General features: G+C 49.3%; 1 protein-coding gene across 1 annotated transcript; it reads right to left on the minus strand.

The window, feature by feature from the left end:
* Positions 1-14,553: 14,553 nt before the first annotated feature.
* LOC121082022 (vigilin-like) lies at positions 14,554-20,882 on the minus strand. Its single transcript, XM_040581358.1, has 8 exons — positions 20,807-20,882; positions 19,734-19,888; positions 19,182-19,397; positions 17,307-17,513; positions 16,617-16,832; positions 15,560-15,766; positions 15,238-15,345; positions 14,554-14,676 (listed from the first exon to the last, which is right to left on the minus strand). The coding sequence occupies exons 1-8, from the start codon at positions 20,880-20,882 to the stop codon at positions 14,554-14,556; spliced, it is 1,308 nt and encodes a 435-aa protein (XP_040437292.1).
* Positions 20,883-21,226: the final 344 nt, after the last annotated feature.

Consider the following 21,226-nt stretch of genomic DNA (forward strand, 5'->3'; position numbering starts at 1 on the left):
GGTTTTGAGCTTGCATTAGTCCATGTTCAGAACTTTAAAATTACCTTTGAATTTTTTAAACTTTTTATATCACTGGAACAGAAAGAGCATCTAAATTAAAGCTTCAAGCTAACTTTATTTTTCAAGTATTTCTGGAATTATCCTTCTGAACTGAGATTTTATAAGTTGGCTGTGTATTTTCCTGTGTTAAAACACTGTTATTGAAAATGGTCAACCAAGCCTATGTCGCCCAAAATAAAAACGGGGGAATTGTGGATAACTGGCTAGCTGAAAAAGGTCTCATAGACATAGTCCAGCTGGCTGGACAAAAATGCACACCGCTCTCAGCTTATCTGAAGTAAAGCAAACGTTACACAATAACAGGAAGACTGCAGTGGGAAAAGAATGTTGCAGGTGGGAACAGATAACTACAGAAGAGAAACTAGGGGCGGGCTTGGTATTTAGGCAACTAACCAATAATGAGCTTAACTTTTGTAATATGTATGAGCTAATTATAAGAAGGCATAAAAGGTGACTGTAAGGGACAATAAATGAAGTCTGCTGATCACTCATATTGAGTGACTGTGTCTTCCCTCCGTCGCAACAGGGGATAATTCTTAGGGTTAAGTCTCAGGGTTAAGTTTCAAGGCTAAGTTTCAATGTTAAGTCTCAGGGTTATGTCTTAGGGTTAAGTCTTAAGGTTAAATCTTAAGGTTAAGTCTTAAGGTGAAGTCTTATGATTAAATCTTAGGGTTAAGTCTTAGGGTTAAGTTTTAGGGTTAAGACTCAAGATTAAGTCTTAGAGTTATGTCTTAGGGTTAAGTCTTAAGGATAAGACTTATAGTTACATCTTTAAGTTTACGTCTTAGGTTTATGTCTTAGGGTTTTGTCTTAGGGTTTTGTCTTAAGGTTAAGTATTACTATTAAGTCTTAGGGTTAAAGTCTTAAGATTTAATCTCAGGGTTAGGTCTTATGGTTAAGTCATAAGTTTAAGTCTTAATTTTAAGTCTTGGGGATAAGTCTTAAGGTTAAGTCTCAAGGTTAATCTCAGGGTTAAGATTTAGGGTTAAGTCTTAAGGTTAAGTCTTAGGGTTCAGTCTTAGGGTTAAGTCTCAGGGTTATGTCTTAGGGTTAAGTCTTATGTTTAAGTCTTAGGGTTAAGTCTTAAATTTAAGACCTAGGTATAATTCTTAGGGTTAAAATCTTTAAGATTAAGTCTCAGGGTTAAGTCTTAGGGGTAAGTTTTAAGGTGAAGTCTTAACATTAAGTATCAGTGTTGTGTCTTTGGGTTAAGTCTTAAGGTTAACTTTTAGGGTTAAGTCTTAGGGTGAAGTCTAAAATTTAAGTCCTAGGGTTAAGTCGTACAAGGTTAAATCTCAGGGTTAAGTCTTAAGGTTAAGTCTTAAATTTTAATGTTAAAGTTTTAAGGTTCAGTTTCAGGGTTAAGTCCTAGGGTTACTTCTTAAGGCTAAGTCTCAGGGTTAAGTGTTAGTGTTAAGTCCTAGGGTTAAGTCTTAAGGTTGAGTCTTAGGGTTGATTTTTAAGGTTAAATCTTTTGGTTAAGTCTTAAGGTTAAGTCTTAATGTTAAGTCTTAGGGTTAGGTCTCAGGGTTAAGTTTTAAGGTTAAGTCTTAGGGTTAAGTCTTAATGTTATGTCTTAAATTTAAGACCTAGGGTCAATTCTTAGTGTTAAAATCTTTAGGTCTCAGGGGTAAGTCTTAAGTTAAGATAGGGTGAAGTCTTAGGGTTAAGCCTTAGAGTAAAGACTTAAGATAAAGTCTTAAGTTTAAGTGTAAGGCTTAAGGCTTAGAGTTCAGTCTTAGGGTTAAGTTTTAAGGGTAAGAATTAAGGTTAATCTTAAGAGTTAAGTCTTACGGTTAAGTCTTAAGGTTATGTCTTAATGTTAAGTCTTAGGGTTAAGTCTCAGGTTCAGTTTTTAAGGTTGAGTCACAAGGTTAAGTCTTAAGCTCAAGTCTTAATTATAAGTGTTAGTGTTAAGTCTTAAGGTTAATTCTAAGGGTTAAGTCTCTAAGATTAAGTATTAGGTTTAAGTCTCAGGGTTATGTCTTAGGGTTAACTGTTAAGGTTAAGACCTAAATTTAAGTCTTAGGGTTAAGTCTTAAGGATAAGTCTTAAATTTAAGTCTTAGGGTTAAATCTTAAGGTTAAGTCGTACGGTTAAGTGTTAAGGTTAAGTCTTAAATTTAAGTGTTCTGGTTATGTCTTAAGGTTAAGTCTTAGTGTTAAGTCTTAAGGTTAACTCATAAATTTAAGTTTTAGGGTTAAGTCTTTGTGTTCAGTCTTAAGGTTAAATCTTAAGTCCTAGGCTTTGAGTCTTAGGGTTAAGTCTTAAGTTTAAGTCTTTGGGATACGTCTTAGGGTTAAGTGTCAGCGTTAAGATTTATGTTTAATTCTTAAGTTTAAGTCTTAAGGTTAATTTTTAAGTTTAATCTTATGGATTGAGTCTTAGGTTTAAGTCTTAGAGTTGTCTTGGGGATATGTTTTAGAATTAAGTCTCAGGGTTAAGTTTAAGCTTAAGCCTCAGGGTTAAGTCTTAAGGTTAAGTCTTACGGATTGAGTCTTAGGTTTAAGTCTTAAGTATAAGTCTTAAGTTTAAGTCTTAGGCTTAAGTCGTAGGATTAAGATTCAAGGCTAAGTCTTACGTTTAGGTCTTAGGGTTAAGTCTTAGCGTTAAGTCTTATGGTTAAGTCTCAATGTTAAGTCTTAGGGTTCAGTCTTCTGGTTAGGTCATTATTTTAGGTCTTAGGGTTAGGTCTTAGTGTTAAGTCTTAATGTTGAGTCTTAGGGTCAAGTTTTAGGTTTAAGTCTTAAGGTTATATGTAGGGTTAAGTTTTAGGGCTAAGTCTTACAATTTAGTCTTAGGGTTAAGTCTTAAGGTTAAGTTTTATGGTTAAGTCTTTAGGTTAAGTTGTAGGGTTCAGTCTTACGGTTAAGTCATTAGGCTAGGTATTAGGGTTAGGTCTTAGGGATAGATTCAAAGGGTTGAGTCTTAAGGTTGAGTCTTAGGATTAAGACTTAGAGTTCAGTCTCTAGGGTTAGGTCTTTACGTTAGCTCTTAGGGTTAGGTATTAGGATTAAGTCTTAGGGTTAAGTCTTAGCTTAAGTCTTAAGTTTAGGTGTTAGGGTTAAGTCTTAAGATTTAGTCTTAGGGTTAAGTCTTTGGGATAAGTTTATAGAGTTCAGTCTTAGAGTTAAGTCTTAGGCATAGGCCTAATGGTTAAGTTTTAGGTTAATTCTTAAGGTTAATTCTTATGGTTAAGTCTTAGAACTGAGTCAGGATAAAGTCTTAGGGTTAAGTCTTAGATTTACGGCTTAAGGTTAAGTCTGAGGGCTAAGTCTTAGGGTTAGTTCTTAGGGTTAAGTCTTGGTGTTAAGTCTATAGGGTTAAGTCTTAGGGTTACGTCTTAAGGTTGAGTCTTTAGGGTTCAGTCTTATGGTTAATTCTTAAGGTTATGTATTAAGGTTATGTCTTCAGGTTAAGTCTTTAGGTTCGGTCTTAGGGTTAAGTCTTAGGTTTAAGTGTTAAGGTTTAGTGTTAAGGTTAAGTCTTAGGGTTAAGTCTTAGAGTTCAGTCTCTAGGGTTAGGTCTTTAGGTTAGCTCTTAGGGTTAGGTATTAGGATTATGTCTTAGGGTTAAGTCTTAGCTTAAGTCTTAAATTTAGGTCTCAGGGTTAGGTCTTAAGGTTGAGTTTTAATATTGAGTCTTAGGGCTAAGTATTATTACCAGGAACAGAGGTATATTACTGTAGGGTCTTGCAACTGGGTCTTCTGCAAGATCGATCGATCGATCGATATATAGTCAGACAGACATAAAAATTACGCAATAGCTGCCCTAAATGTTTCAGAGATTTATTTCCATCAGTTTAGGTCATTGAACTTCCTACAGTAGTTATCTATTTCCTCATGCTGCCAAGAACTCCATGGTGTTTGCCATCACTAGTACCAATTGCTCTTTTCCTTGTTTCTTTGGGTAACTTTGGAGTCTTTGCTGTGGAAACAGGCTAGTGTGATGAAATTTAGCACATAGGAATACTTCATGGTTTGCTGACTCTTCAGCAGGGGTTTCCTTCCTCCACTCCCTGCCCAGATCCACCCCTGTTCTCTTCATTCCTCTGTCCCTCTCCTGTCCCTCTCCTGTCACCACACCGCCCCATCTCACCCCCCTCTGCTGCTCAAAATATTAAGGGAACTAGATCTGTATTGAAAAAATTGGGGTTTCTCTTTCCTCTCCTGAGGATTTACCACCCAGAGCAGGCTCAGGTTCTGATCCTGCAAACTGCTCCCCAGTGCTTGGATGCTTGCTCTGGGAAACAAGGACAGCTGCTCAAATTCTTTTGCAGGCACAATCTTTGTTTAAATTCTAGTTGAAATGAAATGAAAAGCTGTCATCAGTCCCACCTGTGGCACAGAGAGACACCTGTGTTTCACGCACATGTCTGCACAGAAACACACGCAGAGGGAAAAAAGCCCAGAACTGCTTTGTGCAAGGAAGTACGTAAACTCTCCCTATCAGCATTGCTGCTTTGAGCAATTGAATCGTTCTACAGTTATCCGACAAGCCGACACGCTGCCCATCAAATCAGAACCAGAATGTATGCCATTTGCAAGATGGGGCAGCAATAAGCTTTCAACCACTTTCCAGCAAGATCAATTCAAGCAAGGCTGTGTATTCATGGATTTTCTCCTCTGCAAAGCCATGAAGAAAACATGAACAGCACTCCCCAAAGGCAAAGGAGCAAACTGAGGGAGAGCAGCTCATTGGCGCCTTTCAGAGCTTCAACAGTCTGGAGAAAAGGGAAAAACACCCATACAAAGGTAAAGAGCAGCCAAGATGCACTTTTATAAAATGTATATTGGGGCCTGTTCCACATCTCAGAATGACTTTCAATATTGCTTTGCATGGCTTTTAGACCAAGGCCTAAAGTGGAGTGATAGCTTCTGCTTGCCAGGGCATGAGAAGATCACTCAAACGAGTGACAAGGTAACAAGTAAACACCAAAGGCAATAGCGGAGCTTACCGCTTCCCTCCACTGGCGACCAGCTGTGCAGTAAACCAGCTTAACCAGCCTCCCTAAGGATGGCTCTAAAGTCACTGAAAAGGAAAAAAAGAAGGTAAGTTCTTAGCCTGGAATGTAAAGGCACCATCTTGGCTCCCAGGCAGGTGGCCCTGATGGCCCAGCAGGGTCATGTCCCCACGTTCCAGGAAAGATAAAAAAAGCGCAGGACATGTTTGTGGGGTGGGTTTGATGCATCCTTTCCGTTTGCTGAAAGCCTGAGGAAGGATGTATTCCACGGTAGGACCAGTGGCACTTTAGACCTGAGGTTAAAATAGTGCTGCACTTCAGTGACGCGCCCCAAGCTGCTTTCACCACCAAAGAGAAAAAGATTTGCTCTCTCCAGTATGGTGGGAATGATACCATAAAGTCGGTCAGGGAGAAAAACCCTCTAAGCCTTGCTTGCAAGTTTCAGAAGGCCGGCATTCTTTATGGCAGTGCTGGGAGCACGGGGGAATGTTTCCTCTGAGCGTGCTCACCCAGTTCCTCGAGGGTACGCACTACGGACAGCAGAGCACTTGCACACTCATAGCGCATTACACACGCATTTTCAGTCAGGCACGGGATGGGTTACAAGTTGCTTGCTTTAATGCAAACGAGCACACACCCTCAGACAGCACTGCTGAGGTTTTTTACTAGCTCCCCGTGCTCCCCAAGCGGGGCCTTGCCCTCTCTCGGGGGGCTATCTGAGTCAGAGGTCACGATCTCCCCCCACAACAATTACCTTTGTCCGAATTCCAACCAACATTCTGCGGATCGCAGCACTCTATCGGCTTGTCTCCTCCTGCGACCACAACGTCCTCACCCAGAGGCTCTTTCTGCATCACCGAAGAGAACGCAGATCTTTTCCCCATCCGTTCTTTGTTCCCCATCCCTCCCAAGGCTGACTCCCTGGATGAGAGGTCCCTTAATTCGTCACTTCTAACAGCTTTAGAGAGTCAGCTTGGCCTAACCTTTGTGCGCAGGTGTGTTTAACGTAGAGCTACACACCAAATCAGAGCGTGGCAACTGGGGAGCTCAGACATCTTGTCCCTTTGCCGAGCCAGCAGCTTCCCCTTAACAGAATCCCTGGACATAAATGTATATACAGTGGAATCTATACGGTGGCATCAAACGTCCCGCCAGACACCACATCCGTCCCTAAAATCCTTCCCCCCAAACAACCCTGAAAGACTTCCCTTGACACCCTCCTCCATCCTGGCTGTTCCTGAAATCATCCCCCACCTCCACCTCCCTGCCCTGGCCCTAAAACTTCTCCCCCAGACCCTGGTCCGGCCCTAAAGTCCCTCCCCCACCCTCGGTCCGTCCCTAAAGTCCTTCCCCCAACCCCAACACCTCCCCTCCCGTCCTTCCCTAAAGGCCTTCATCAACCTTGCCCATCCGTCCCTAAAACCCTTCCCCCAGGCTCCCCACTCTGTTCTCTAAATAACAGACACAGCCTCAACACCTCCCCCCCCGTGTATCAATACGCACCCCCCCACATACCCCCACCTCCCCCACTCCCCCACCCCACCTCCCCCCACACCCCACCCCCCATACACCCACTCCCACAAACGCACATCCTTGCCCCACCCTCACACACCCCGGTCCATCCCTAAACACCTTCATCCATTCCCACCCATCCGTCCCTAAACCCCTTCCCCCTGCCCCCTCCCCTGCCCCCGTCCCTCTGTCCCTGGCATGGCCCAACTGCCCAGCACCACCAGACCACTCTGGCCCAAACACCATAAGGCAATGGTTCCCACCTGACAATAGCAAGTCGAGGAACTTTTTTTTTTTTCCTAAATAGAGAGCGTTTTACTTCGTACGCTGCCGACTACGCCAAATTATGTTTTGCTGGCTGACTGGATACCCAGCAAAGCTGAACTCCACATCAAATATAATCAAATCTATCAAGTATATCAAATAATGGAATATATCAAATGCAGTTTCTTATATTGCAATAAAAGCAAATAGCATGCAATATGATAAAAGGAACCAGTAGCAGTTACTGTGAGCGATATGATAAAAGAGCAATAGGAGCGAAGCATCCATTTGTTATCCCAAAGTGTTAACGTGACTAAGGAAAGGAGACATCACCAATTCCCACCCCAACAACACCCAGGCCCACCCTTCGGCTGGGAGCCCCCTTGCAGCCAGTGCCAGGAGTCTCTCGGGAACTGGGAAATTCCCCTGCAGAAGGTACCAGGAAGGAATTCTCTCGCTGCTTCCCACCGTGCATGGTAGCCATGTGAGGCACAGCACAAGAGTTCTGCTCCCTGCTTTCTCTGGTGAGGAAATTGACACAGCACATTTACACCCATACAGAACCAAAAAACATGGCTTGGGAAAGTGCAGGGCTGCTCCCCTGGAGAGGGTTCCAGGAAGGAATTCTCTTGCTGCTTCTCACCCTGCCCTGGCAGCCGTGTCAGGCACAGCAGAAAAGTTCTGCTCCCTGCTTTCTGTGGTGAGAACATTGACCTCTTTTCCTTGGCAATAATGCATAGCCCAAAAAACTCACCTTGGCAAAGTGCAGCAGTGCTCCCCTGGAGAAGGTTCCAGGAACGAATTCTCTGGCTGCTTCTCACCCTGCCCTGGCAGCCATGTCAGGCACAGCACAAATGTTCTGCTCCCTGCTTTCTGTGGTGAGCAAAATTAACCCTTAAGTGTTGCAGTTGTTAAGAGCCCAAAAAAAGTCACTTTGGGAAAGTACAGCACTCCTCCCATAAAGAAGGTACCTGGAAAAAATTCTCTTGCTGTTCTCACCCTGCCCTGGCAGCCATGTCAGGCACAGCACTAAAGTTCTGCTCCCTGCTTTCTGTGGTGAGAAAATTGACCCATCATGGTTGCACTCATAGAAAGACAAAAAAACACACCTTGGGAAAGTGCAGCACTGCTCCCCTGAAAAAAGTGCCAGGAAGGAATTCTCTTGCTACTTCTCACCCTGCCCCAGCAGCCATGTGAGGCACAGAACAAAAGTTCTGCTCCCTGCTTCCTGTGGTGAGAAAATGGACCTCTCACATTTGCGGTCACGCAGAGCCAAAAAAACCCCTCACTGTGGGTAAGTGCAGCAGTGCTCCCCTGGAGAAGGTGCCAGGCAGGAACTCTCTTGCTGGTTCTCACTCTGTCCTTGCAGCCATGTGAGGCACAGCACAAATGTTCTGCTCCCTAGTACCTGTGTTCTGAAAATTAACCCCTCACATTTGCAATCGTATAGAGCCAAAAAAACCCCTCACCTTGACAAGTGCAGCACTGCTCCCCTGGAGAAGGTTCCAGGAAGAAACTCTCTTGCTGTTTCTCACCATGCCCTGGCCGCCATGTGAGGCACAGCACAAAAGTGCTGCTCCCTGCTTTCTAAAGTTGGCAAAATTGACCGTTTATAGTTCTACTCATGTAGAGACAGGACTTTCTTATTCAAAAGCAAACCCCAAAAAGCCACGTAGCCTTGGGAAACCCCTTGTCCTTCCGTGTGGCTGGTGACTTCCCATGGCTCTTCCGCAAGGCAGGAGAAACAACCATGAATTTGGAAGCCCACGTAAATTCAAGTACACTTAGTCCTCTGACAGTCACTACTTATGGGCCAGCAGTCCTCTCACCCCTCCACAGATCTGCCTCTTAGTCCTCTAGCAGTCATCCTCCATGGAGGGACCACAAGTCCTCCATACCTACCTACCAACTCACCAGAAATGAGTCAGACCACACCAGAAGTGACACTGCCTGACCTGCAGGAGATATATTAGACCAGTAACGATGGTTTCAAGACAGAAAAAACACCACCATCCACCAGCACAGCAGAAAAACAACCAGAAGAAACTTTGTACACAAACCAATGGCCCCCATCCAAACCCTGCAAAGGCCAAAAAGCTGAGAAAAGGCACTCTCCACAAAAAAAAACCCACACACACAGAACACAAGATCACACTACCATTACCCCAGGAACCCAGGTCAGCAAACCCACATTCTGTCCATAACAATAACATGCTTTAACACTTTACTCGCTTAACCAGTGGCATACCATAACCTTGTAATCCTGAGAGACATCCCTGCGCTGCTCCACACGTCACCAAAAGCAGGGGCTGAGGAAGGCTGCTTTGGGGCCCGTCGAGGGAACCAGCTCCCCTGGGCTGCTCTGCGGCCACCGGCTGCCGTTGCTGTCGCGCGGGTCTCAGTGCTGCTCTGCAGTCGGCCGTCACCTCCCCGCGGGACACTCTCCAGCCAGCACACGTCTGCACTGGCTCTCCCTGGGGACAAAGATCACAAGCGAGGGATGGGCTTGGCTTTGCCCCCAGTCCCAGGCTGCCACCAGAGAGACCTGCCACCCCCGCCCCAGCTGTGCGATGTGGGCACCACGTACAGCTGCAGATGTGGGTCAGGGCAGCTGTGGGCAGGGGGCAAGCCCCGTGGCGGTGCCCCCGGCACTGGCAGCAGGCAGAGCTGGGGAGAGCGAGGGGCAGCCCAGGGCAGCCGGCAGCCGGCGGCGGGGCCCGTCAGGGTGCAGCACCCTCAGCAATGCCCGGCTCCGTGCGCCTCGGCCCCAGGGGCTGCAGCGCAGGGCTGGCCCCAGCTGGGGCTGGGCTGGGAACAGGCAGGCAGGGCCCCTGGCAGCCCCGGCACGCACCTGCTCCCTGCATGGGGCAGCCTGGTCCTCTGCAATCGACCCCGTGGCATCCAGAGAAGAGCCCTGCCCTGGGCCTGAGCCATCGCTGCAGGCAGGAGGCCTTCCTCGGCGTCCGTCCCTCAAACCCCTCCCTCCGGCCCCCACGGTCCGTCCCTAAAACACTTCCCCTCGCCCCCAGCCCCTGCGAGCGGGGAATCCGCCTCCCCAGCTGTGAGCCCGGGCGGCGCAAGCCCCCCCAGGGCTCACCCTGCCATCCATGTGGTTCCTGGAAGAAACACCATCCCACCATGCCCGCAGGCAAACCGCTATCCCTATGGACACAATGGGGGCAGCCGGCACGGGGGGTTGGGGGTGGGGGGGGTGTCACTCTCGGGGCTATCCTAGTGAGCAACACTCAGAGAGGCCAAAAACTGGAGTGCAGGGTTGATGCCGGCATTACAGCCGGCTGCAAGCGAAAGGCACTCAATGGGCATGGGCGCTGCTGGGAGGGAAAGCGCCACGTCGGGACGGTCGGGAATCTCGGCTGGCTGGGAGGGAGCTCCATCGAGCGCTCAGAGTCGAGGCTTGAGATCCTTGCAGCCACGGAGGTTTTTGCACGGAGAGCTGCGCTAAGCAAGGCCCATTTATCACTTTGGCTGCAACACGAGGGTGCTGCACCCCTGCATGGTGCTTCCCCTGAGCCGACAGAGAACTTTCTCTCCTGGGCTTTGTTCCCTCTGGGACAGCGGCTGTGAGCGAGGCAGGGCTGTCAGATATGCACAGCTGGGGTCGAGGGGCTCAGAACGGATAAACCCCCCGGCCTGCGCCCGGCCCTGCCCCTCTCTTACAGCCGCCATGGCAGTTCCCCTGCAGCTGAATAGAACCATCAACGCTCTGTCTTCAGTGGGGTTTCTTGTACATAGAAAAAGGGGACAGCACAAAGCGTGAAGCAAAGCCAAGAAGGTGGCACCTGCTTTTAAAAAAGAATACATTCAGTACATCACAAAAAATTGCGGTGGAACTCACACTTCCAATTGGGTTAGGCAGGAGGAAAATGGATTTGGAAAGCAAATAAGAATCGCTCACTTCAAGCTATAAGGTGGCTACTAAACACAGACTCTCCCGTGCATGTCCTGCTCATTAGTTCCGTGCTTTGGAAGTGCCTGCGGTTTCCGTGAAGCACCCTCTCCGGGTTACTCTTCCAAAGGGGTTCCGGGGACATCTGCATAGGGAAGCTGCCTGAAGCAATCACCGTTTGTTATCCTGTCAGGTTTCAGCCAGGGCAGATAGCCTGTGCATGCAGGGACTACAAACTGCAGGCATCGCAACTTGTGGACCCCAAGAAAAAGGGGGTACACGATATGAATTTACGGTACAAGGCTGTCACTGAAGCAAGCCATGTGAAGTGGAATATAGTACTTCTAGCAACAGTGAAATAGTGTACATTAAAAGAGTATTCATCTATATACAAAAAAGTCACGAAAACTTATTTTCAGGACATTTCTCAAGATCTTGAGAAATAGACCTCTGTTTACTGGTAAGGGAAGAAGAAGTAAGAAACTAAAAAGTGTCCATCCCAATACACACACCACCACCACAAACACCACCACCCGCCCCCAAATTACCTCAGGTGAACCGCGGCCTTTTGAAAAAGGGCCAGCATCTAAAGCGTATGTAGTGACCTGGAACAACGTTGCTGCATATTTGGGATCCAGATGATACAGGGCAGCGTGAGGATTGCTAACATGGACAGAACAGCGGGACTTACTTTGCCTCTTTATCTCGGTAGCTAGGCAAATAGCTAAGGATCGAGGCTCTTGTGGCGAGGTGTCTGCTTACCCTTGAGCAAACAGTACTTCAGTAAGTGCAAAACCAAACCTGCAACATTGGGAACGGCAGTTTCCTGCTGACACGCAATTTTTTCCAAAAGGCAGGTGTCTGCTTCCTATCCGGGGCCATCTTTGTGCACGCTAAAAATAGTTCATGCACTTAGTGCAGTGTTCAGAGTTTTGAGGGATGGACAGCAGTGTCTGGATACACCTGGGCTTCTTGACCTTCCTGAATTTTTTCAGCGGTTGATCTCGAAAAGCTTTTCTTCTCTCCTTTTCTCTTCTGGTGTGCTTTCAGCCTCTTCTCCAGAGACCTGTTTTCCCTTTCTGTTTCTTTGCTTTTCATTTTCCTGAAACGAAAGACCCTGCAAACCTTGATATTGCACAGTGTTATTAGAGAGGTAAAACCACGATCAACTGGAATCAGTTCTCATTTTAAACAAAGGGAGCTCATTTTACCTTCTTTCCTCTGAAAGGCTCATCAGCTGTTCCGGGTCTACCGAGGAGTCTGCTGTGCTCTCGGGGGTGGTTGGAGGCAAAGGTACAAGTGCCCGAACCGGAAAGGTTGAAGTTGACAGGTGGCAAGACACCTGGAGTAGTAAGCTACCGTTTTCCAAATTGCTACCTTAGCTCCTCAAATAAGATCCCTTTGGTTGCTTTGCATTATCCATATTTTGCACGGTCGCAAGATAGGCTTCAGGAGCTCTGATGAATTGGGACGATGGGCTGCCCCTTCTTGCGGGCTGGGGCACCACAAACTGGAGGGGCCTTGGAGGGTAGGACAGACCCTTGCCAGCTTCGTTCTGCTGGGCTTTCTTCTGCCTTCCTGGGACACGGTTCTGCCGTTATCCCTTGGGCAGCATTATCCCATTCTGGGGCGTGAGCCTTTTATTTTTAAATCTGCGATTTTGTATTTGACTTCTTGTAGGTATTTAGATTGATTAAGCACATTCCCAATGCATCTGAGAAACAACCTTTCTGTTTTTTCTTCTCTATCATTAGAGGGTGGGAAAAGTCAAACAGACAGATCTAATGACAGGAGGAGGCACAGCAGCTGCTTGGACCTATCAGAAACTACTGTCATACATGAGAAACGTGTCAGTGTTTCTTGGCCTGACATCCCTCTACTATTTCTGATTTCACCACCATACCTGCCCCTGCTTCTTTGTAGAGGATGAACAGAGAGGGTGCTGTGTGCAAGAAGTCTTTTGCCTGGGGCTCTGCGTTTGCTTCACCTGCACGGCTCCTTTGATCTTCCAAACGCACCCATGGAACACAAAAGCACGTGCAGCAAAGTGACCTCGTGGAAGTGGACAACACCTAAACCAAAATCCACCAGCAGCACAATAAGGAATTGGACCAGAAGCCCCAGATTTTGAAAACCCTCAGCCCCTCCTCATACCTGTGCACCTGTCCACAGGTGCTGGCACCTCCTCGGCTGATGGAGGGGAGGGGCCGGCCACCTCCTCCCCAAAGATGTCCCCGCAGTTTTCAATCACAAACTGCACCAGCACGTTCCCCTGCACACATCAAAGCCTTGGCCTCAGCCTACGAGTTTTCTCCCTTTGAGCCTCCCAGTTCTCCCTGCCATCCCCCTGGGGAGGGAGGGAGGGAGGGAGCGAGCAGCTGTGTGTTGCACAGCTGGCGGCCCCGCTTGAACCACAGCAGCCTATGAGCAACAGTTAGCTGGTTGATGGTGAGAGTGCTCATCCTTCGTCCTCCATCAGGGTGCGGGCATCTCCCGTATCACACTGGGACGCACAAAAGCCTCAGCAGTCCGGCTGCTGTTGGAGCTGCTGGAAAAGCTTTTTGGGCGAGCCGACGTATTTGTAGTGGCCAGCGTGGCAGTTTGCTTTATACCGTTGCCCTGAGCGTGGGCATCTGGAGAAACTGCCCATCAGTCAGTGTGCAGGGATGACGGCCGCAGGGGACAGCGAGCTGCAGGTGATGGTCAGCGGCGGCACCGTGTCTGCCTGTGTGTTGTCCCGGCTCTGAGCTAATGGCGCTGCTCCCCAGTGGAGCATCCATCGAGCCTGAGCACAGGCTGTGTCTTAGCCAGAATCCGAGCAGGAGCTGAGGGGACAGTGACACCTCCAGAGGTGCCATCCGGCCCCCACCTCCCTGTGTGACTGTGCTGTGAGTCATAAAGCTCAGCCGTGATGCCCACTGGCAAGGAGTCTGGGCCAAGGGATGATCCCAAAGTCCTCCCCTAGGACGCACCACCAAACAATATCTGCTCAGTCCCCAATTATCACATGGCAGACGTAGTCAGAAGAGAGGAAAGATCATTTTATTGAGGACAGCAGCTGCGGGCTGGGGGGGGTGGCGGCTACCCAGGAGCCCCAGGGCTTCAGGCAGGAAAACAGCACCTGCAACAATAACAGCCAGGAAGCACTGCTAAAGCCACAAAGCCAGGACGAGGCGTGACTTGGTTGCCCTTGCTTTGGGGAACGCTTTACAAAGTGCCTTGCCTCAGCACTCCCGCCCAAAGGACTGGTTCTCTTCATTTACTCCAGCATCCTGAGCAGACAATAAAAGCCTTACACAAGCAGCCTGCCACAGCAAGAAAGGATCTTCCTGACTTGCCGTTCGGTTCTCAAATGTTACGTTACTGCCTGTGGAACAGGGTTTAATAGGCTGTATTCCCAAGGCCTCTGACTCCCCTTTACTGACCTGGGGCCCCGCGTTCGTGCTTGTCCCAAATGATATTCGTTCTAGTGTTTGGTCCACAGTTCCCCGTTCTAATATCTAATAGTGCATTCCACCACTTCATACATCGACTTTTCAATCGCTTCGTCTGTCTCTGGCCGGCCCCCTCGCGGGGAACACGGAAACGCAGATCGGGACCCCCCACTCACTTCACAGTTGAACTGTGTCTCTCACACACATCACACTTGCCGGGCAGCCCTCAGCCACACAGGCAGCATGTTACATACAACTCTAGGAATGCTGACAGTTTGCGTTAGCACACAAAGTACGTGTTTCAATGAACAATTGCCAAAAACCGAGTTCTAATTTTTTCTGGCCCTAAGCAGGGCCCTAAGCAGGGGCCCCTCTGCTCTGTTGCCCCTTCTTCCCCCAGTTTCTTACTGGAACTAGTAACTCCAGCTCATCAGTTCCTTCACCATGGCTTCAATCTGTTCCTGAGCCACATGCACATCTTCTGTAGGCCCTTCCAAAGTGATGTTATCCTCTCCTCCAGTGAATTTGATGCGAACCTTGAGGTGAAAGACAATGAATCTCTTAAGAATTTGCCAAGATCCAAGCCAGGCCAATGCTCTTGGTCAGGCCTACACCATCGATCCCTGCCACTAAGAGATGCGCCTCTTCCCAAAAAGCCCAAACAAAATCCCCACAATTTCCCAAGTCAGTAACTTAACAATGTCAGCCATATGGCAGTGCCTAGAGCCCAAGGCTCTGGTGCTGTCCCGGTTTCTGCAAGGGCTTTGGAGAAGTTTACTCATCTAGCCTTTATCTAGATACCGTCTAACTCACCAGGGAGAAGCCTTGCTGCACTCGCCATTTCCAGGTATCCTGCTACATCAGTTCTCAAAACAGCACCACATAAAGCTTCCTTGGAAGGGCTCAACCCATGACAATAACATAGGATGAGCAGTGTTTGCAGCAGTAAAAGAGAGGGTTCCCTTGAACAGCAAAGATCTGTGTCATTTCCCCCTGGGTTTACCCACGCTAGAATACACCTCTCTCTCCCGTGACGAGTGATCTGGACTAAACCTTTTTCTACGCCGGGGGTGCTAAGCTAACCAGCTCATCCATACCTTTGGCACCTGCTGAGTTATTTTGGCCAGGTTCTGTCCTTTCTTTCCAATAATGAAACGATGAAGCCAAGAGGGGGCAGAGACCGAGGAGACGGTAAAACTGTTGGCCTGAGAGACAGAAAAACAGAGAAGCTGTTTGATGGACAAACTGGAAGAGGCCTTCACAACAATTCAGTTCCAATTCCCATGCTGCACCTCCGGTATTGACTTCTAAGCTGCACCTCTAATGGCCCAAGAGAGAGCACCCCCGCTACAGCCGTCAGTGCTCACAAATGTATCTTCATGGGACCTTCAAAGGAGGCCTAGCCCATCTTGTCAGTACCTTTGCATAGACTTCAGTCAATGCTTGCCCCAGTTTTTCAGGCTCGCCTCGCAGTATCAGCGTCTCCGAGCTACTGTCAATGGGTGGGATCTCGACAGAGACTCCAGTCTTCTCCAAGATCTCCTGCAGGGAATTCCCCTTGGGGCCGATGACATACTTGTGCTGGGACTTCTTCACCTCCACTGCAATAGTAGTAGTCTTCTTTTTCTGTAGGGGCAGAGACACTGAGGCGTCAATCACAAGGGGGCGGGGAAGGACAAGAGCGACAGGAAGAGGCACAAGATGCAGTCAGACTCTGCGCCCAGCAAAGAGCAAAGCCAAGCTGAGCACAGTGGCTCGGCAGTACCCTAGCACCCCTTGGGCCCCTGCCTACAGAAAGCCTTGTGCTCAAAAATTCACAGGGGAAGTACATACAAAACTAGCATGCTGTGTCAAGCTCCCTGGGACACGGCATGGAAGAGACCACACGCACACACAGGCATGTCGTTGTCGTCCCCCCCCGTCCCCCCGTTGGACAACAGGGTTCAACTCCCAGCCGTCTCCCAGGCAGTGCCGTGATGCAACACTGTGCAGGCTATAAGCCGATTGTTGAAATCCAGACCGGTACAAATACAGACCTAACCACGAGGACAAACAGCCCAGCAACCCACAACAAGGATATTCACAGCAGCGTTGGCTGTGGGAAATAAACTGGAGTGACATTCGCTCTTCAGCAACTTCTACTTAGGTAGCAACTTTGATACTGTCAGCTGGCCACCACTGCAGACTTCACACTTCTTTCCTTCCTTAGTAGCACCGGTGTGAACAAGAGCCAGGGGAGCTCTTGGTGGCCTGCTAAGTCCCATGATACAGAAAAGCGAGAAATCTGTCACCTCCCGGATAGTATCAGCCCAGCTCCCACTCTGCCGAGTGAGGAAACGGTAGGATTCGGGGTCATGTACTGCAAGGGCTGCTGAGCCAGATGCAACGGAGGGATGCACAAAAGTAGAACAAGAAGGGAAGAGTGCCTAGGAGCAGGTGCCAGGGGAAGGTGGGAAGCTTTATGGACCATCCGTACCTTCTCCTCATAGATCTTCTTAACTCGAGCCACAGCCTGGGCTAGTTGCTCCTTTTCTCCGGTGAAGACTATCTCGGTCTTGTTGACACTGGGTGGAGGAATGTGGATGCGCGTCCCTGTGTCCTGCATGAGCTCCCTCACCAGCTTGTTGTAGGGGCCAGCAATGAAAGGGTGGTACACTTTCTCCACGTCCAGCCGCTCCACGGCACGCTTATCCTGGAAGAGCCCACAACAGACCTTGGTGGGAACTGCCCTCTATATTACAGTCTCTGCCAGGCACAGCTAAGTTCCCAGGGGTGTCCTGCCTGACACTCTGGCCCAAGCAACCTTCTCAGTTGGCGGGCTTGTAGATCTCCACCTCTTTCAATCTACAAATACGGTTGCTGCTGCTGCTCCTTGTTTACGATATTCACCCCTGTGATCTCCTGCCTTATCTCAGCTGGCACCTAAGACGCGTCGCTTCAACTATCAAATGCTTGTTTTGGCTTCAGAGATGGACAAAACGCAGCACAAGAAGTTTCAGGACCTGGCAGCGGTGCTCACACAGCCAGCGAGTGGCACAGCATACGTCTCCGTTCAGACTGTTAGCCACTGACTGTAGCCACGGTGGCTGCAAACTCCGACTACACCACGGGGAAGCAAAATGGCTGAGCAGCCAATGCCATGAGAGAGATCACAGTACTGAGGTACCTGCTCAGCGGAGATAAGCAGGATCTCGTGCCGGGCCTTCTCAATCCCTTCTTTAGTGCCGCTGATCTTGATCTGGTTGCTGGGGTCATCTGGGCGGGGGACCTGCATTTTGGTTGCAGTTTTGAGCTTCAGGTCCTGCAGCTTCTCACCCTTCTTTCCAATGACAAAGCGGTGGTGCTCCTTGGGGATGGCAACTGTTGCTGAAGCCTGCAGCAGAAGAACCAAGCATCTGTGAGAAGCCTTGCCTGCACTGGCAGATCCACAGGAACAGAGCCAGGGACAGCAAGGTAGACGCTGCTCAGTGGTACTGCTCCTCAGAGCAAACACAACGCCTTCCCAGCACACTCTGTCTGAGGGCTGACACTGTACCAGTTGATCTACAGCGCCTCCGTGCCAGGAGTATAGACCCCACCGTTCCCTCAAAACCCTTCTGTTTGCACAGGAGCGGTACCCTGAATTAGCAAAGGCCTTCCGACACAGACGAGGAGGTGCCTCTCCTCCAGTGTAAGACACCAGACAACAACTGAGATGACAGCGCACAGCTGGAGTTTATCTGAACTCTGACACCTGCTGCCAAGGCTACAGAGAACAAGACATACAGTATGACTCCTAGGAAAGAGAAATTCAACACCAGAAACCTACTGCAGGAGGCAGGCAGCTAGCAGATGCTCACCGCTACTTAAGTGCTAAGGTGTCTTCAAGTGTAGCACGTGCTGCTCCTGGGACTGCTTCTAGAAGGCCCCACATGCAAAAGGGGTCCTTCTCAATCTACCATTAAAGGGCTGGTCTATACAAGGGCTTCGTACTTCTTCCCTTCTCACTGAGTTTGTACAGGTCTGGTAGCTGATGACTGCTATCGTGCTCCTGGTCCCTGGGATTAGGTAACCACTAACAGCAATCAGACAATGAACATTCAAGCTATAATGGAAAAATAAAAGATGAAGAAAAGATCACTCGGTGTGACTTTTCAGCTCTGTGTTCCTGTCCTGAAGCCAGCCAAGCCTAAGAGAAGCTGGAATACAGACACACCTTCCAGACCTGGGGCCAGGGCAGTAGGAGGTATATTTGAGAACAGTGGCTCACGGATCTGTGGCGGCACGACCTGAACTGATTTTTCAGATGCACATTGTGGATGTAGGGTTTCGTTCCTTTCTCTTTCCTCTGGCAGGGTATGACACAGGGGCTGAACAGCACTAAGCAGACATGGTATTAACATCGCATTACCTACCTTTGGCATTATACTTTAAAACACACTGCAACACCTGGCTGCGATACATCCTAACAAGAGCTACCACCTTGACTATGAGCTCGAGAACCTTAAGGTAAGAGATCAAAACCTAGAGGACTGAAGCAACCGAAACAACAGGGTTGTGGCTCCTTACCAGTGTGCCTTGAGCTACACAAGGCAGAACCCTGACCCGAAGCTTTTGGCTTTTGGCAGGACTTCCTTTTCTCTACTTTTCTTTCTCCCAGCCTTCCACGTTCTCCTCTGAAGGGCTTCAGGAAAAGCACAGTCCCGTTCTCACACACTACTAGCTTTGCCCTCCTACTCCTCCTACACACTACTACTCCTGCACCCCCTCCAGCACCAGCACCTCAGCACAAAGTCACTGGTTGCAACTCAAATGTTCCGGAGATCGCAGACTCCACGCTTCATGCAACACCACGGCCTGTAATTACCTTGGAACCCTATTTTAAGCCTCATTCCCATTCCAAATTGTCAATTGGGTGCTTTGAAAACGTATGGCAAAGCTGAATTAGTCATGTAACAACACACCTCTTTGGCTTACAAGCACATGGGCCCAAGGGTCTCAAAGCATTTGCGAGTCTTGGGGAAGAGCAAAGATGAAGGCAGAAACAGTTAGATGCCCTCACCTGAGTCTGCAGTCGAGCGACAATCTGCTTCCGAGCCTTCGTGACTGCTTCCGGCTTGCCAGAGACCACGATCGAAAGGCCCTGGTCCTTTGCGAGAGACAGCTCCAGGTGAGCTCCCGTCTTCTGCATGATGTCAAGGCAGATCTTGGCCTGCTTGCTTTCTCCCAACTGATCCATGTCCTTGTACTTCCTCTCCTCCAGTGGCACATGGAACACCTGCTCAGCCACGGGACAGACACAAGCAGGGCACAGCAAGTTGTCAGTGTGCTTTTGATTGTCAGTGCCTCCCTCTGCAATCCTCCCTTCAGGCCTGTTCCAGCTGAGTGTGCAACAGGGATGCAGAGCTTTGTCTGGGCAGTTTTCAACACATCCCTCCCCCTCCAGAGCCGTCCTAGCATTCAGCCGCAGTCTTCCTTGTGCCCCAGGGCAAAGGACAGCAAAGAGGCAGTTACTCTGGCACACTAAGGGATCTCATACTCCAGGGAAAGCTTCGCTTCACCTACTTTTTGGAGGGATGAAAAGGAGGGAGATAAGACACCCACTCCCACCAACCTGAGTGATGACAGAAGCCTTTATTGGCCGGATTTTGCTCCAGGGCCCAGCAGGTTCCCGGGCAGCTTCCAAACATGGTGCTTTCTCAGGGAGCGCAGGGAAGGCTTCCTCGTAGGTGGGAGGATCCTTCTCTTCTTCCGAGTTTAAAGCTGTTACTGGGGTGAAGCAAACAAGGCCAATGAGATGCTGTCCCCACAGAAACGTCCCCATTCATAGGCAGTGCAACTCTATTGAGGCATCATCAAAGAGGGGCAACAAAGGACTTGTGCACTACTGTTCACCCTGCTACAGTTATGCTTGTGGAGAGCAGCCGAGTCTGGAGCTCAGCTGAGCTCAGCACAGCACAGACTGCAGTAGGTGCCGCTATGGATGCAGGAAGCAACCGTGCAAGTGAATGGTGGCAGCAAACACAGCACATTATCGCCAGCTTTGTTGAGAGGAGCTTCATCAGGGGACAACAGGCCAAGCAGAAAGAAATCAAAGGGACACAGCAAGGCTGTAGGTCAGAAGGGGACAAGACAGACACATGCCCAGGAAGAAGGCAGGGAGAAGCAGAAGCACTCTAGTTGGGGCAGAGTCCAGGGAAAGCCTGTAGCTTATGTTCGACTCAGCTGGGCACTGGTCTGTGCCAAGCGGGCCAGCTCGCAGCTGGAGAATGGGTGCCGAGACCCATCAGTGAGTCAGCCAATACGGTTATACTGACTTTCCCCAGCACCTGGCTGAGCAGAGGAGGAAGTGACAATCCAGCACACTGATCCCACAAGGCTCTCTTGCAGCCCAATGACCCCTGCTTGCACATGCCCTGCCCCACGGCTGACAGCGTTGCTAGCCAGAGCTCTGTGAAGATCTGAGGCTTGCCTCCGCCTGGCCCGGCACTGTGCAGCACCACCGATGTGCTCCTGTTGGTGGAAAGCCAGAGTCTGGCAGGCCGCCAGCCTAGGAATGGCGAACGCCGTGCCTGGACACTTAGGGGGAGCCGGAGGCATGGAGCGAGCTTGGCTAACAGCAAGGAACCTTGCCTGCGCAGTCTCCATTTAGAGGCACATCACAGGAACTCAGCTGTGTCTTCTCACCTTTCACCTGCTGCTGCGTCAAGCCACTGCGGTGTTTGGCAAAGCTCTCCTGGCTCAAAACTGCCACCGAGCTCATCGTCGACTTCCCACGCACACACACAATCCGGGTATGCCACTGGAAGAGACAGAGGAGGCAACACTATTACCAGCACCACTCAAGATGCACACAAGTCACTCCAGGAAGGCAAATGACGTGTTTCCTGAGCACTTTTCCAGCCAGCCTCTTGAGAAGCGCCTACAGGGCCAGTCTGCTGCCCTGTTCTCTTGCTGAACCACACAGAAACTGAGGGGGGATTTTTCCTGATAGCACAGTGGGCATCAAAACCAGAGCTCCTCGTTAGGAAGGCAGAGGATGTGCAACCTAAGAAGCCTCTTGGAAAGGGGGACACCCCAAGTTGGCTTTACCTCTAGTAGGCCCGC

This window comes from Falco naumanni, unplaced genomic scaffold (assembly GCF_017639655.2).
Source record: "Falco naumanni isolate bFalNau1 unplaced genomic scaffold, bFalNau1.pat scaffold_154_arrow_pat_ctg1, whole genome shotgun sequence".
NCBI lineage: Eukaryota > Metazoa > Chordata > Aves > Falconiformes > Falconidae > Falco > Falco naumanni.